We start from the raw sequence: 14,256 nt of genomic DNA on the forward strand, positions 1-14,256 counted from the left end.
TGCTCTCTCTCTCTCTCTCTCTCTCTTTAATTTTGGTTTCTCTCAAGCTTCCAAATGGTGCTCAGTGATCCAAGGAAAAGAATGAAGGAAGGAGAAGGGAGGGGAGAGGGAAGGGAGGGGAGGCAGAGGAGGAACATCTGGAAAAAAAGCAGCCTGACAGTCCAGCTGTTTGCAAACTCATTGCACATCCTCCAGTTACATGGCAGAAGAGGGGGGAGGGCCAAAAAGAAAAAGGGGAGGAAGAAAAATAACTTAAATAAACACACACAAAAAGAAAAGAGAAGGAAACATGACGTGAGCTGGTGATCCATGAAGGCAGGGAGGGAGGGAGGGAGGGTAACCGTTTTACCTGTGCTGAACCAAAGAAGGGTGGGGAGCAGGAGGAGGAGGGAGGGAAGGAAAAAAAAAACCAGAAGAAACACTGGGGTGGAGGGAGGAAGGACACGGAGACAACTTAATACAACTGCAGACGAGGCGGCCCGGCCGAGGTCCCGCGATGATGGCCTCCGGAGTCCTCAGTGTGCAGTGGCGACGTGGACGTGGCGGCGGCTTGGCGGCGGCATTTCTGGCGTGGGGGGCTGAGGGTGGGGCACAGTCTCTACACGGCTCCCCTAGCCCCAAACACTGAGGCCCCGGAGGGCTGGGCAACAAGAGTCTGTGGTGAGGCGGGCGGGGGGCAGGAGGCGGGCTGGTGTGCTGGTGCCCCCGCCACAGGCGGGCACGGGCGGAGCGGCCTGTCTTCTTCCGGCCCCCCCGGCGTGGGATGGGCCAGGGTGCCAGGTCGGTACCGGAGTACAAGCTCGAGAGAGAGAGAGAGAAAACACTGAGACAGCATTAGTAGAGGTGCAGGTGGACACAGAGCAGCCTACAGACCATGCCCCCAGCCCTCCGCTGTCCCACCCCCTCCTCCCCCAGTCCCATCCCTCTGAGACAAAAAATAAAAATGTAGAAAAAAATCTCTGTACAGACTCCCCGGTGGGAAAACGGGGACAGGGATGACGGCTCTTCCTGGAGCCCGCTCCCCGTGAATTAATTTACAACCCAAGTCCATGGCTCAAAAACAAAATCGGCAAAGGCGGCGCTGGGGAGCCACAGCCCTGCCCCCACCCCGCCCCCATCCGCGCTGGTGCTCAGAAGGCTGATAGCTGCGCCAGGCTGAGGCGGCAGTCGATGCTGGCGTTGTCCGGGCCCGTGTAGGCCAGGCCCAGGGGCTCTAGGAAGGCCCGGCAGGCGGCCTCGCCCTCGAAGGCCAGCTCGGCCTGCAGGTAGGAGACTGGCAGCGCAGGGCGGAAGCTACGGAGACAAGAGGAGAATGTGATGAGGCGGGCGGCGGGCAGGGGAGGGCCCCACGAGCAGGGAGTGGGCGCCCCCCCTTCGGGCACCCAAAGGGCTTCCTCAGCACATTACCTGCTGACCTCTCATCACCACCCCCGCCCGACCTCCCCACCTCCAGGGGCTTGGGGGGGCCCGGGGCAGGGGTGGTGGCCCCAGCCCCAGTTGTGCCCCCCTTCACCCTCACTTACCTGTACGGGGGGACCCAGGAGAGGGGATGGGAGGGAAGGGCCCAGCTGGCTCCTCCGCTGCTCAAGGGCCTGAGCAGGCCCTCAGAAGAGGGCCCACTTTGGCCCAAGGGCAGGGGCCAGGCAGAGGGAGTGACCCGAGGGCACAGGCATGGGCACGGGTTGCAGGTCTGACAGCTATTCTGGGGAACCCGCCCTGCCTGGGTCTAAGTGCCTCGGGAACCCTGGGCACAGGGTCAACCCCCACTACACCCTTGCACACTGGCAACAGTCACTTGCACACAAGAGACTTGGCACGTTCCAGAAAACGGCTGTGAACAGGCTGAGCTCACTCCCAGAAACCGTGTCACCCCTACCCTTTACAAACACACACGAACGAACCCAGAGCTCCAAATCGCACAGGGAGTAAGCAGCAGAGAGGACAGATGCCTCACGCCCATGCCACATGGTGACCCTTCATAGCCACGGGGGGCACGAGACAGCCTATTTCTCCCCACATCTGAGCTGGCCTCCCACACGCCCTGCCAGGACTTGGTTCTGGAGGCTCTGGGACGGAGGGACGTGTCTGCCAGGGAGTAAGGAAGGGGTGAGAGAGCGCATCCGGCCAGTGAGAGGCCAGGACCCCTGCTCCCAGGCCCAGCCTGCCCGCATGACACCCTGGGAACGGCTGTCCCGCTGCAGAGGGCAGATGGAGGGACAGCCCACGGGGCCTCCAGACGTACCACCTCCCCATCACCCCTGGGTACGCAACCGTGTCCTGTGTTTCCTGCCGCCTCCGTGTCTCTGCCCCACATCCTTGTCTCTCCTTCTGTGGCCTCTGCCCTGGCTCCGCTCTGCCTCAAATCTTCTGGACCCGAACTGGATCCCGGAATGTGTGCATCTCCTAATTTCAGGGTGACTGTGTCTCCTCATCTCCACACCATCCCTGTGGCTACGCTAATGGATGTGGCCCCTTGGACCTACCAACCTCTGACCAAGGGTTTTCAACCCTGGCAAGACTGACACTGGGGCCGGGTAATTCTCCATCATGGAGCATCCTGGGCGCTACAAGACGCTCTACCCACTAGACACCAGCAGCACCCCCTAGTTGTGACAACAACAAATGTCTTCTGATCTGGCCCCATGTCGCCCAGAGGCATCTCCGCGCCCTGACCACAGGTTCCCCAGCACAAACACACACGCGCGCACACACGGCACCAGTGACATCTATCGAACAGAGAACCGCCCTGCCCTGGCTTGCCCCCGAATCACACCGGTCTCCCTAAACACTCTGCACTCTTGAAGGAGCTCAGAAACAAACGGGGTCTCGTCCCATTAGATCAGAGGCTACCAAGAGCAGGGCCGTCCTTCCTAGTCTGTCTCTACCGAGTGGGAGCTCAGTGACGGGAGAACCTTCAAAGGTGAACAGAGACCTCGGAGGAAGGAAACCAAGAGCCCAGAGCAAGAAGACAAACCAGGGTCCGGGGTGACGTGAGCAGGAGAAACAGAGACTCAGAGGGGTGCAGAGGGCGCCCTGGAGCAGCGAGACAGAGTGGGGGACACAGGAGACGCAGAGGGCGAACTGAGTGAAGGGAAGCAGGAGGGACTGGGGAGCAGAGCATATGTGGAAAGAAGAGACGGGCAGAGAGGACCATAGGCCCGGGGACAGGAGCCCAGGAGGGTGCGGAGGGCAGAGGGGAGAAGGGGTGGACGGCGGCGGGGCCGGCAGAGAAGAGGGGGCAGGGAGAGAACCCAGCTTCACATACGTTTTGATCATCGCCTTGAGGGCAGCTCTGCGCTCCCGGTCTGCAAACTTGTCCACCAGGTACCCGGACATGCAGGGTGCGTGAGAGTAGAGCCGGAAGAAGCGGTGGTAGTTGCCCAGAGCCCAGGCTGCCCTCAGTGCCAAGGCGTGGGCCACGCAAGGGTCTGCCTTCAGTTCCCGAGTCAGGTACGCCAGCTCCGTCGTGATGTCTGGGGCCCGAGACAAACGGGGTCAGCAGCACCCAACCCTGGGGGCCTGGGGCCAGCCCGACCTGTAGGCGGCGCCTCCCACCTCCTGAGTTCTTGGTGAAGATGTAGTAGAGGACCCGGTAGGCAGTGAACTCGCCCACGTTGCCGGGTAGGTTCTCGGCGTACAGCGACTTGAGCTGCGTCTGGCACTGGTTGAACTCCTCGTGATCGCCCTGGAGCCCCGGGCACGGAGAACGAGAAGGAGAGTGAGGCCAGGACAGGGAGCCCCAAAGAGCCCGAGAGGGCCCCGGCACCCCACTCACCTTCTCCAAGGCGATGCGGGCGTGCGTCTCGTACACCTCCACCGTGAACTCTGTCCGCACGCCTTGCACCTGGAACAGCAGGGGGGAGCGGTGAGGCCAGGGCAGGCCAGGACTCAGCACGGCAAGGCCCTCCCAGCACCCCCCTCACCGTCAGGTCCTGCCGAATCGACTTCATCTGCTCGCAGGCAAAGGCGTAGTCCTGTTTCTCTTTCCAGTGGGACTTGACCATGCACAGTGACTTTTTCAAAACCTGGCAAGGGATCCAAATTAAGGCTCAGTGTGCTTTCAGCAAGGTGAGCAAGGCTGTAACTAACACCCGTTACTTCTTTTTTTTTTTTTAACGTTTACTCATTTTTGAAAGACAGAGAGAGGCAAAGCACAAGCAGGGGTGGGGTGGAGAGAAAGGGGGACACAGAACCCAGAGCAGGCTCCAGGCTGTCAGCACCAGAGCCCGACGCGGGGCTTGAACTCACGAACCGCGAGATCATGACCCCAGCCAAATTCAGACGCTCAACCGACTGAGCCACCCAGGCGCCCCACCCATTACAATTTCTTAAACTCCGTGTGTAAGACAAAAGGTGCAACATCAAAGCCGCTTAGCATCTTGCTACCAGCTTAATAAGGAACCCAAAACACTCGGCAAGAGTGCCAGCTCCCGAGCCCCAGCTGCCCACATCAGCATGTACCCTGGGCGCAGGGTCAGCCACGCTGCCGCTGCCCAGCAGAGAGCACAGTGGCACGATCACCCGTCTCCCAAAGCGCTGGGCTGGGGAGGCGGCTTCCCTCCCCCTGCCTCCTCAACAGGAGACGGCTGCTCAGAGCCGAGGATGTCTCCCGAGGCGGCCACGTGACCGGGACCCAGGCTCCAGAGCACGTCCCTGCGCAGCCACAGGCTCCTGCCGCCACCCACAGCCCCCTGTGCCGGCGGTGGCCCCGCAGGGGGACCCGCTCCTCCCAGGCACTTACTGCCACGGGGCGCACAGTGGACGGGTCAGGAGCACAGGTGAGGCGCAGGTAGTGCTTGGTGATGTCAGGGCAGGTGCCCACGATCTGTAGCTCCTGCCAGTCGGGGTCCGCGCCGCTGCTCTCCAGGCTGCCCATGTGCAGCACCAGGGGCTCGAGGCGCAGGCGGCGGGAGTGTCCGTGCTGGAAGCGGGCAGCCCGCTTCTGCTTCTTCAGCTCACGCTCAGGGTCCTCACACTCCAGCGCAGCCATCTTTTTCCGGCTGCGCTTGGTGGGAGCCAGGTCATGCCTGGGAAGAGAGATCACGGGTGAACGCGGCCGAGGTCACCGGCTGCCTCGCCCGATACTCCCCAAGAACACAGCCCTCTTCCTCCCAGGAACCCGGATCTTGGTGCCGCCGCCCCCCCCCGGCCACCTGCCCCAGGTCTCACCTCTTCCCACGCTGCGCCCTGCCTCGGCCTCGATCCATGTGGGCCCCCCGACCTCCTCGGCCCTTAGGGGGTGGGTTCCGGCGACCCACAGGGTGACACTCATTCCCTGAGTAAGAACTGTCTGAATCCGAGTGGGAGTCACTGCACAGAAGCAGCAGGAAGGTGAGGCCTGAAACAGCTGCTTCCCCCCAAGCCCCGCCCCCCATCCCCAAGTCGTCGCACCTTCTGCGGAAGTGGCGGGTGGGGGACCGGGAGGAGGAACGGGAGCGCGAGTCCGTGCTGGAGGAGGAGCTGTTGTCCTTCATGAAGACATTGCGGTTGCCAAACTTGGCGAAGCTGCTGCCCCGGGCTCGGCCAGCACCCCCAGCCCCCGGTGTCCCTCGCTGGGACTGGGCACCCCCGCCCCTTGTCGCTGAGCCTGCCCCCCTGGGAGGATGTAGGCTGCTAGGGGCCTCCCACCGCTTCTTCTTGGGACTCTCAGCCACAGGCTCCCGGGTCAGCCTGAGGATATAGCAGGGCAGGGCATCACCAACCCAGTGCCCCCCCCGTCCCCAGCATCTGCCGGCCACCCCAGGGACACACCACCTCAGGCAGGAAAGGAACTTACCCAGGCGACTCAGCTAACACACTGCAAAACCAGGAGGCAAACCCCAGGCTTCCTCTGTCTAGAGAGTGCTCTCCGCTGCTGAGCACCAGGCGCCCGGGAGCCCGCAGGACCTCCCTCCCACCCAGGATCTCATCCCCAGGCAGCGCCCGCGCCTCAGCTCTCCCCTCCTGGCCTTCCACCCCGGGGTCCGACCTCCCGGCTCATTCTCAGGGCTCCGGGGACCCAGGTCTGCGGGTCTCCGCTCCGGCACCCAGAACCGCCCTTAGCCGCACCCCCTGCCCGGACTAACCCCGGCAGGGGCTCCCGGCTCCAGTCGATGGTGTAGGCGGAGCCGTCCTGCAGCCGGGCCTGCAGCAGCTCCTTGAGCAGCTTCTCGGTCCGGTCCTTGTCCTCCTCCGACTCGCAGGCAGTGAAGCAGCGCTCCACATACTCCTTCATGTCCTGCGGCCAATCGTCGGGCTTCCCGGACAGGCTCCCCCTGGGAAGGGGCACATGTGGGGCTCAGCCGGGCAGCACCCCACAGCCCGACAGACTCCGTCATCGCCGCCGCTTGCAGAGCGGACACGTGCCAGACACGGTTCAAGTGCCTTCTCTCCCCTCTCATTTCCCGCTCATGGCAGCCAAGAGGGAAGGAGGACCCCACCCCATTTCTGGAGGAGCCGACGGAGTCTGGGTGCAGAGCCCACCGGCGGACCAGAGGCGAGGGAGCGGGGACAGCAGCGAGGAGGCGGCCCTCACCGGTGGTTCTGGGCTTTTTCCGGGTTCGGCTGGGGGCCGAAGCTGCCGTGCTGACCCTCTGAGGCGGAGCTGAAGCTCTGGCTGGTGACGGCAAAGGGCCGTTTCTGAATGTTGAACTTGAGACCGCCAGTCCCAGGGGCTGCTGTGGGGACCGCAAAAGCGGGGTTAGGCCTCACCCCAGCCCACCTCAGACCGCCCCAGCCCCAGGAACGGGAGGCGCCCAGCTCCGGGTCACCTGCACCCAAAGCCTGGGGGTGCCCAACAGCCCAGGACGGACCAGCACACCATGCACCCCACGCACCCCACGCCTACTTCTGGACCCCGCAGGCTCTCCTCTCCAAAGTCTACCGCCGACTTACGCTTCATCCGGTTCCACAGCTGTTGGCCCTTCTTGGGCTTGGCAGGCTCAGAGTAGGTGTGTGGCCCATAGGCCTGGCCGGAGGCGGGCCCTGCCTGGCTGTGCTGTGTGGCAGGGGCTGTTCCAGGCTGGGGGCCGCTGTTCAGAGTATGAGCCCCGTGCGGGGTGTTGGAGGGCTGAGGGGGCTGGGCTGCCGGCAGCTGCTGAGGGGGTGCCTGGTAGGACATGCTTTCTTCCATGCCGGGGACTGGGGGCTGGCGGAGGAAGCAGGCACTGAGGGCGGGAGCAGAGGCCTCTGTGCCAGCCCTCACGCTGCCCCGCACGATCACAGCACCACTCAGCCCTCAACCCTGTGCCATGACCCTCCCGCACCTCGCTGTCCCGAGCCTACAGACAGCTGACAAGGCTCAGGCTCAGACCTGGAGCTGCTCTCCTCTGGCCCCCAGCTGTTGAATGGCAGCAGTGGGCATTAAACCCTGCAGCCCACCCCCATGTGAGCACTGGCCCAACAGCGCATCACCCGGTGGTTCCTGTCTGAGCATATCCCGCGTGCCAGTCAAGGCACAGAAGTGATTACACACACTCATGGGAGCTCTGTGAGGAAATGACAGGACTGGCAGAGATGCAGAAGTATCACGTGGCTCGTAACGACACCACCGGAGGGGGAGCTGGGGTTCTGGGCCAGGCCCGCGCGCCTCCCCGGCACCAGCTCCACACTCCCCACTGCACGCTAAACGCCAAGGCCAGACTGCGGATGTGGCTGTGCAGGTATGTGTGCACGCGCTGGGCGGAAATCGGGAAGACGGGCCGCCACGCTTCAGACTGCTCCCGCCACCGCCCCAGCACCCGGCCCCAGGCCGTGCCCAAGCCCTAGACCCTCCCTTTCAAAAGCTACACTTTGCCCTCCTCGTTATCAGATGAGGAGTTGCCCGGCAGGAGAGAAGGCAGGGGGCGGGTGGCTTAAATGATGCAGGTGTGCCCACTGCTCGCCCGCTCAGAAAAACTGTATTCGCCTTCTTCAACATTCCGAGGAGCCGGGTACGGGCATTACCTGGTTCAGAGTCCCCTGGTGCTGGGGTGCCGATGGCTGCTGGGGGGTGGCGGAGCCATAGGAGCTGGCCACGCCGTACTGGGAGGGGGAGCCGTAGCTCTGGTACATGCTCTGCAAAGGCACGGAAAGAAGGGTCAGCGCAGGCGCGGGGCCGTCCCTGTCATCCTGCCCGCTGGGGAGCCACACGCAATCTGTGATGCCCCACTTCCCCTTTCTAGTTCTTCCTTTCCGCTGCATAAATGCACCCAATTCTCTTAAAGAAAACTAAAATAAAATGGGAACCTCGATCGATTCCATTCCATTATAGAAAATATTTACTGAGCACCAACTTTTCTGAGCACAACAGAGCCCCCCCCAAAAGAGTAAATAAAAAACCACGCTCTAATGAAGCCCGCGCTCAAAACAGATGCAGTCATCACAGGCAAATACGTAGCGTGTCCAGCAGTAAGCACCATGAAAGAAATAAAGGCCCAGGGAAGACGTGGGGCAGGGGTGGGTGGAACCGCTTTAACTACTCAAGTCTGCCAGAGGACAGGGCTCTGTGAGGCACGACCTGGGCAGCCCTCGGCAAGGCGAGGACGCAGACGGGAACGTGGGAAGAGAGCTAAAACAGAGCACAGGTGCTCGTCGAGCGTGAAAGACCTAGGAGGTCTCTGCGCAGCGGTGGAATGAGCGTGGGGACGGAAGCGGCCAGAAGCAGGGGAGGCAGGTCCCAGGAGGCACCCTGAACTTGATCTTGTGGGCAACGCGCCAGCGGAAGATTTTCCAGAATTTGTCGTTGCTGTCTTCGGGCCGCCGGCTGGCCCTGGCCCCTGTCCCAACACCTCTCCCGCACCCCAGCGCGGCACCTGCCCCGCCGGGCCGGGCACTCACCATGGGGTAGTAGTAGCTGTAAGGGTAGGCGTAGTTATACTGCTGGTACCACTGGTAGTACTGCTGCTGCTGCAGAGCCGAGGCTTCTGCCTGTGACACGTACTGGGGAGAGGGACACACGCCATGAGCATCGGCAGCAAGAGCCCACAGGCCCTGCGGCCCCCAAAAGGAGCCCGGACGACAGCGGTTAAGAGCTAAGGAGCGACACTGGGTCCGCCTCTCTCCAGAGAGCCACGGCCTCTGCCAATGATCGTGGGTCACCTCGGAGACCCCGGACACATTCCCCTCTTCAGGCTGGATCCCCTGGGACGAGGACCGTGAAGTGCCCTAAGCTCTCCAAGCAGAACACACTTTGCTCCCCTCACCTGAAGGCTCCCAGGACATCTTCGGGGCACCCTGTCCTCGTGATACCAGAGAATACCAAGCGTGTCCCTCCCCTAGCAACCCCCCCACAGGCTACCCAGGCACTGTGTGCCTCCTCACTTGTGCGCTGGCCACGGGCCCGTTGCTGCTGGCCTTGGTGGAGCTGCCGGCAGCTCCTGCTTTGCTGATGCTGGCCAGAGCCTGGCGGGCCTTCTCCCACTCCGGGTTCTCATGCATAGGAGTCTCCATGCCATTCTCTCTGCCTGCCCCGGCCACCATGCTGTACTGAGAGGACCTGCAAGAGAAGGGACACTGGTCGTCTCTCTTTTCCCTGTGCACGGTGGGCAAGGTGAAGGCAGGCACATAATCGGGCTTGCGTCCTAGATCTCCCTCGCACCACCTACTGGAGCCTAAATTTTATTTAATCCAGAATATACTTTCATCGTAATACGCCGACACCTAGTTTCTGCGTCACACCTTTCTGTGAGAGATAGATTAGAGACCCAAGGCGCTACAGGTGCCTACTACACAGCAGTTCTTACAAATCAGACAAAAAGATTACCAGTACCCACAGAAGTTAACATAGCATCTGGTGCCTAGTAGGCCTAAATGTTTCATTGGTCAGTTCTGGCTGACACCTCCCCAGCCAGCAAGTCATGATCACGCTGTTTTGGAAAAGACCAGGTATTAGCAGAAACACACAAGTATTTGAGGTGTTGGAGTCTGCCCCTTAATCACAGCTCACTGAATGAATTCCTGCAGTTGTATGAAATAAGCACCGTACTGTGAATTTAAAACGGTGCTCAGAGAGGTGAAGACCCGACCCTCTCCACCCTGCAACCCAATGCTTCCCTGACCCTGGTGGCCAGAAGAGGCCCTCATCCCCACTGCACCACACTGTGTGCGCTGCTGTCCCTGAGGACAACACTGGCTCTTGCTTCCTCTCGCCCTCCCCTCCAGCCTCCGCCCCTCCAGCCACACTAACCAATCCGTGCTACGTTGATCACCCACGTTGGCCGCCATCTGGACCTTGGGGCATAAGGGGTGGACCTCAGGAGCCAGACTGCTTTTTCACCGTCTATGAGAAAAAGAGGAGTTAGAGAGACTTGCGAAGACGCAAGAAACAAGTCACAAAGTGGGGGACTGGAGGAGCCGGGCTCACGAGGAGCCCGGCACAAAAGGAGCGTCTGAGAAGTTAGGAGAGAACTCTGGGTGTGGAATCAAAGGGCTTCTGTGTGAGGGGAAGACCTCCACCACCCTGCAGTGTTCTGGCTGGAAAATGAAGGATTTGAAAACAGGGAAGTCTGAAGGAATTTCCCAAAGGGAAAGAGGAGTGCCTGAAACCCACATGGCAAAAGGGAAGATTCGAGGGAAACCCTGAGACGGAAGAAAGGTCCAGCGGGCGGGGTGGGGGGCCTCAGGTAAGGGCTGAAAAGAAATCCAGAGAGGAAGACAGCTTCTGAGAAGCAGCAGAAGAAAAAGGACGCTTGGAAAAACAAAGTCTCCCTAACTCTTCAGGCTGCAAACAGGGAAGCATCTATGGGAACCTAGAGAGAACTCCAGAGAACAGATAGAAAAAAAATATGAGAGAAAAATATCTGGAAGTTACTCCAAGAGACAGGGAGAAGTGGAGGGTGCCCACGATGGTGGGGGGGAGGGGGGCGCTAAAATGAAGGAATGTGTTCTCAGAAAGCTTTCAGGGAGGCTGAAGTTAGAGAAGTCCCCAAGGTCAGAGGACAAGCCTATATAAACGGTTCCTAGCAGCGGCCAAAAGAGGCGATCCCCTGTTGCGGTCTGGAGAGAAAGCTTTGGAGATGCCTGAAAACGTCCAAAACGTCTTCAGGAAACTAAGACTGGAGTAGAAAAGACTGCAAGAAAGTGAAGGGGGTGCCTTGGGGGCAAAACTCGAGGGGCTGAGAAGTATAGGGGGCTCAAAGGCGAGTCTCCCCTGGAGAACCCGACAGTCCCACAAGAAGGGAGGGGACAGGAACAGCAATCTGGAGTTGGAAGAAGCCCTAAGAAAAATCTGAAAGAGGAAAGAGATTGGGGGGCGGGGGGAGGGGCAGGAGGTGATGAGTGGGGACAGTGAGCGGGCACAGCGAATGAGGGAGGCCTGAGACAGAAAGGAGGGTGGGAGTAAGGCCTGGGGTGGGGGAGGGAGGCTCGGAGGGTCCTGGGCTGGTCTGACCGGCACCGGCCACGAGGGGCACCTGGCCATCCCGCAGGCCCGGAGGGGGCTAAGGCGTCAGGTGAAGAAAGAGCCCGTCCAGATCCGGGCGACCGGCTCCAGAGCCACTGCCCCGGCCGTGCCGCGCGTGCGCACCGCGTCTCGGGGGGGGGGGGGGGGGCGGGGGAAGGTGCCGGGACCGCGCGTCGTCCGGGGCAACGCCATCCTCCCGGTGGAACCTCCCGGTCAATGGGATTGAGGGAGGGGGGCGCTCGGGGCCCAGAAATTCCGAGGGCGGGGGCGGGGAGCCGAGGCCGACCGCGCAAGCGCCAGGGTGCGCAAGCGCAGTGGCCTCCCGGGCCCGCCACACCCTGTCGTCGCTCGCGCGCGGCGTCCGTTGGTGCGACGGCCGACCTAGGCCTCGGGACCCGCTGGGCGGAGGGCCGGAAGGAAACGCCGTCCCCGCCCGACCGCCCACCGCTCCCCACACCCACCTCAGCAGTTCGTCCCCTAGAATCGTCAGCAGCGGCCCAAGGCGACAGCGACACGGCCGCAGAACTGCTCGCGACCCGGCTGGTTCTTGTCTTCCTTGGGCTTCGACGTTCTGACCGCAGCGTCCTGACGTCACACGGAGGCCTCGCCCCACCTCCCTCGACACAGCACAGCCAATGGGCGCCTCGAGCTTGACTTGAGCCCGCCCCCCGCTTGCGCAAGGACGCGTGGGCGTTTAAGGCAAGCCGGAAGACTAGGGTGGGGACGGTGGCCCCGAGGGGACACGCCCGGCGGGGTCGGCCGGCGCTGTGCCGGCACACGCAACCGTGTCTTGGCTCAGTGAGTTACGGTAGCCGCCGTTGTTTCCAGACACAGAGTAGCGTGAGGAGGGATGTGAGACTACCTGCCGTACAGCTGTGGAAGCCCGGGGCAGAGAATGGTGAAGTCGAAGAAAGGGGGTGAGAAAAGCCTCCGGGAAAGGGAGCTTCCCTACTGCATGAAACTGCCAGGCGCCCCCGGCCGAGAACGCCTGCAAACGCACGGAGGCGGGCGACGGGAAAGGCCTGGGGACCACCGCGGGAGCACGGGGGGAGCAGGTGGCCGCGGCGGAGTAAACGCGTGCGGGGTCCTGGACTAAGCTGATGGGTCTGTACCCGTGGGCAGGTGGCACACCCTGGAAAGGCAGTGGTGCCACGCTGGGAAATGTGGACCTGGCAGGTAGCAGGGTGCCCTTTGTTTCCATCCTGGATCCTGACCGGTGGCACGATCCAGTCCAGCTCAGGGACCGCTCAATGTACGCGTAGTAGGCAATAGAATAATATTTCAGAAGCCGTTTCCTTCCCGTGTTTTACTATTAGAAACTTTTCTGTTGATGACTGCGTATCATTTTAATTAGCACAGTTGATCTTTTTCTGTCTTCTCTCTTTAAAAAGAAAACGTTGTTTTAGGTTAATTTTGGGTGTACAAAAAGTTGCAAAGATAATTCAGAGTTCTGTGTACCCTACACCCGTTTTCCCTTAATGCTGTTATCGCGCATTATTGTAGTATATTTGCTAAACCAAGAAACCAACATTGGCACGTTACTGTTAACTAAACTGCAGCTTTATTTGATTTTTACTTTTTCCACTAATGTGTTCTTTATGTGCTAGGGTCTAATCTAGAGTACCCCATTGCCTTTAGCATCCCTTTGCTCTTTTTACTTTTGAGAGCAAGAGTGAGAGCGTGCATACTTGTAGGGAAGGAGGGGCAGAGAGAGGGAGAGAGAGAATCCCAAGCAGACCCTGAGTTGTCAGCGCAGAGCCCCTTGCCGGGCTTGATGACACGAACTGTGAGATTGTGACCTGAGCCGAAATCAAGAGTCAGACACTTAACTGACTGAGCCACCAGGCGCCCCTAGCATCCCTTTACTTTTAACGGTTATATTTAAGGTGGGTTTCTTCCTTCCTTTCTTTTTCTTTCTTTCTGCCGATAGGTTTCTTGTACATAGCTTATAGTTGGGTCTTTTTTACTCAAGTGAACAATCTCTGCCTTTTAAAAGAAGTGTTTATAACGACACTTTTAGCAAGATTATTGGTATGCTTGCCTTTATACCTGTCGTCTTGCTATGGGGTTTCTATTTGTCCCATCTTTGTTTCCCTTTTCCCCTTTTGTGGCCTTCTTCTGGTTTGAGATTTTTCTTTTTTTAATAGGCTTTTTAAGAGCAGTTTTAGGTGGGGCCTTTGAGAGGTGTTCTGTCTCAGTCCCCCTTTGCTGTTCTGTGGTCAGATTCTGATGACCATGGGCTGTGGTGATTTCAGGGCTCACCTGGGTGTTTTCCATGTCAGGGATCACTCTCCTTTGCCTGATGCTGAGTCTTGAGCCCTGTTGTTTTACATATTTTGTCTGGCCTTTTGGTTGTTTCAGGAAGGAAAGAAAACCTAGTCCCTGTTCCTCCCTCTTGGTTGGAAGTGAAAGTCCTTCTATGTATGATTTTTAAAATAAAAGTATATTTATCTTTCGTAAAGGTTAGACAAAATGTCCTTCTTTCTTCGTTAAAGCTCCCGGGTTATACATCACTCCTGGACCTGTTGGCAGAAAATCAGGCGGCCTGAATCTCAGGCTACTTTTGGAATCTGCAACCCATCAGGGGGCGTTTCAGCTTGCAGGCAAGGACTCACGGTCACCAGAGGGCGGTGTTTGAGGTCAAAGCAGCCTGAGGAGCTGCGGGCAGGCCCCAGGGTCAGCCAGCTCAGCTGCAGTCAAGAGGAGAAAGTGAGTCAACACTTAGGGCCCCCAAAGCCCCTCACTGGAAGTTGCGGTCAGTTTCTGCTTCCCAGCTTCAGGCCAGTCCACCCTGAAAGCTTCCTTGAACATTCCTTGCAGTGCACAAGATGGAAACGATTAGCAAGACTGGTCCCCTAAGACAGGCCCTACACCTGGCACTCTGGGCCAACAGGCCC

General features: G+C 59.9%; 1 protein-coding gene across 2 annotated transcripts; it reads right to left on the reverse strand.

Moving 5' to 3' along the window:
- Nucleotides 1-5: 5 nt before the first annotated feature.
- LENG8 (leukocyte receptor cluster member 8) lies at nt 6-11,943 on the reverse strand. Of its 2 annotated transcripts, XM_042968209.1 has the most exons (16): nt 11,821-11,943; nt 10,145-10,237; nt 9,280-9,454; nt 8,797-8,898; nt 7,924-8,034; nt 6,874-7,126; nt 6,515-6,656; nt 6,066-6,254; nt 5,392-5,670; nt 5,170-5,310; nt 4,742-5,027; nt 3,924-4,025; nt 3,776-3,844; nt 3,556-3,685; nt 3,266-3,473; nt 6-1,293 (listed from the first exon to the last, which is right to left on the reverse strand). In XM_042968209.1, the coding sequence occupies exons 2-16, from the start codon at nt 10,180-10,182 to the stop codon at nt 1,131-1,133; spliced, it is 2,388 nt and encodes a 795-aa protein (XP_042824143.1). In that variant the 5' UTR covers nt 10,183-10,237; nt 11,821-11,943; the 3' UTR covers nt 6-1,130. The 2 variants fall into 2 exon arrangements, with proteins under 2 accessions (XP_042824143.1, XP_042824142.1); XM_042968208.1 differs by having other exon boundaries at nt 1,203-3,473.
- Nucleotides 11,944-14,256: the final 2,313 nt, after the last annotated feature.

This window comes from Panthera tigris, chromosome E2 (genome assembly GCF_018350195.1).
Source record: "Panthera tigris isolate Pti1 chromosome E2, P.tigris_Pti1_mat1.1, whole genome shotgun sequence".
Lineage (NCBI taxonomy): Eukaryota > Metazoa > Chordata > Mammalia > Carnivora > Felidae > Panthera > Panthera tigris.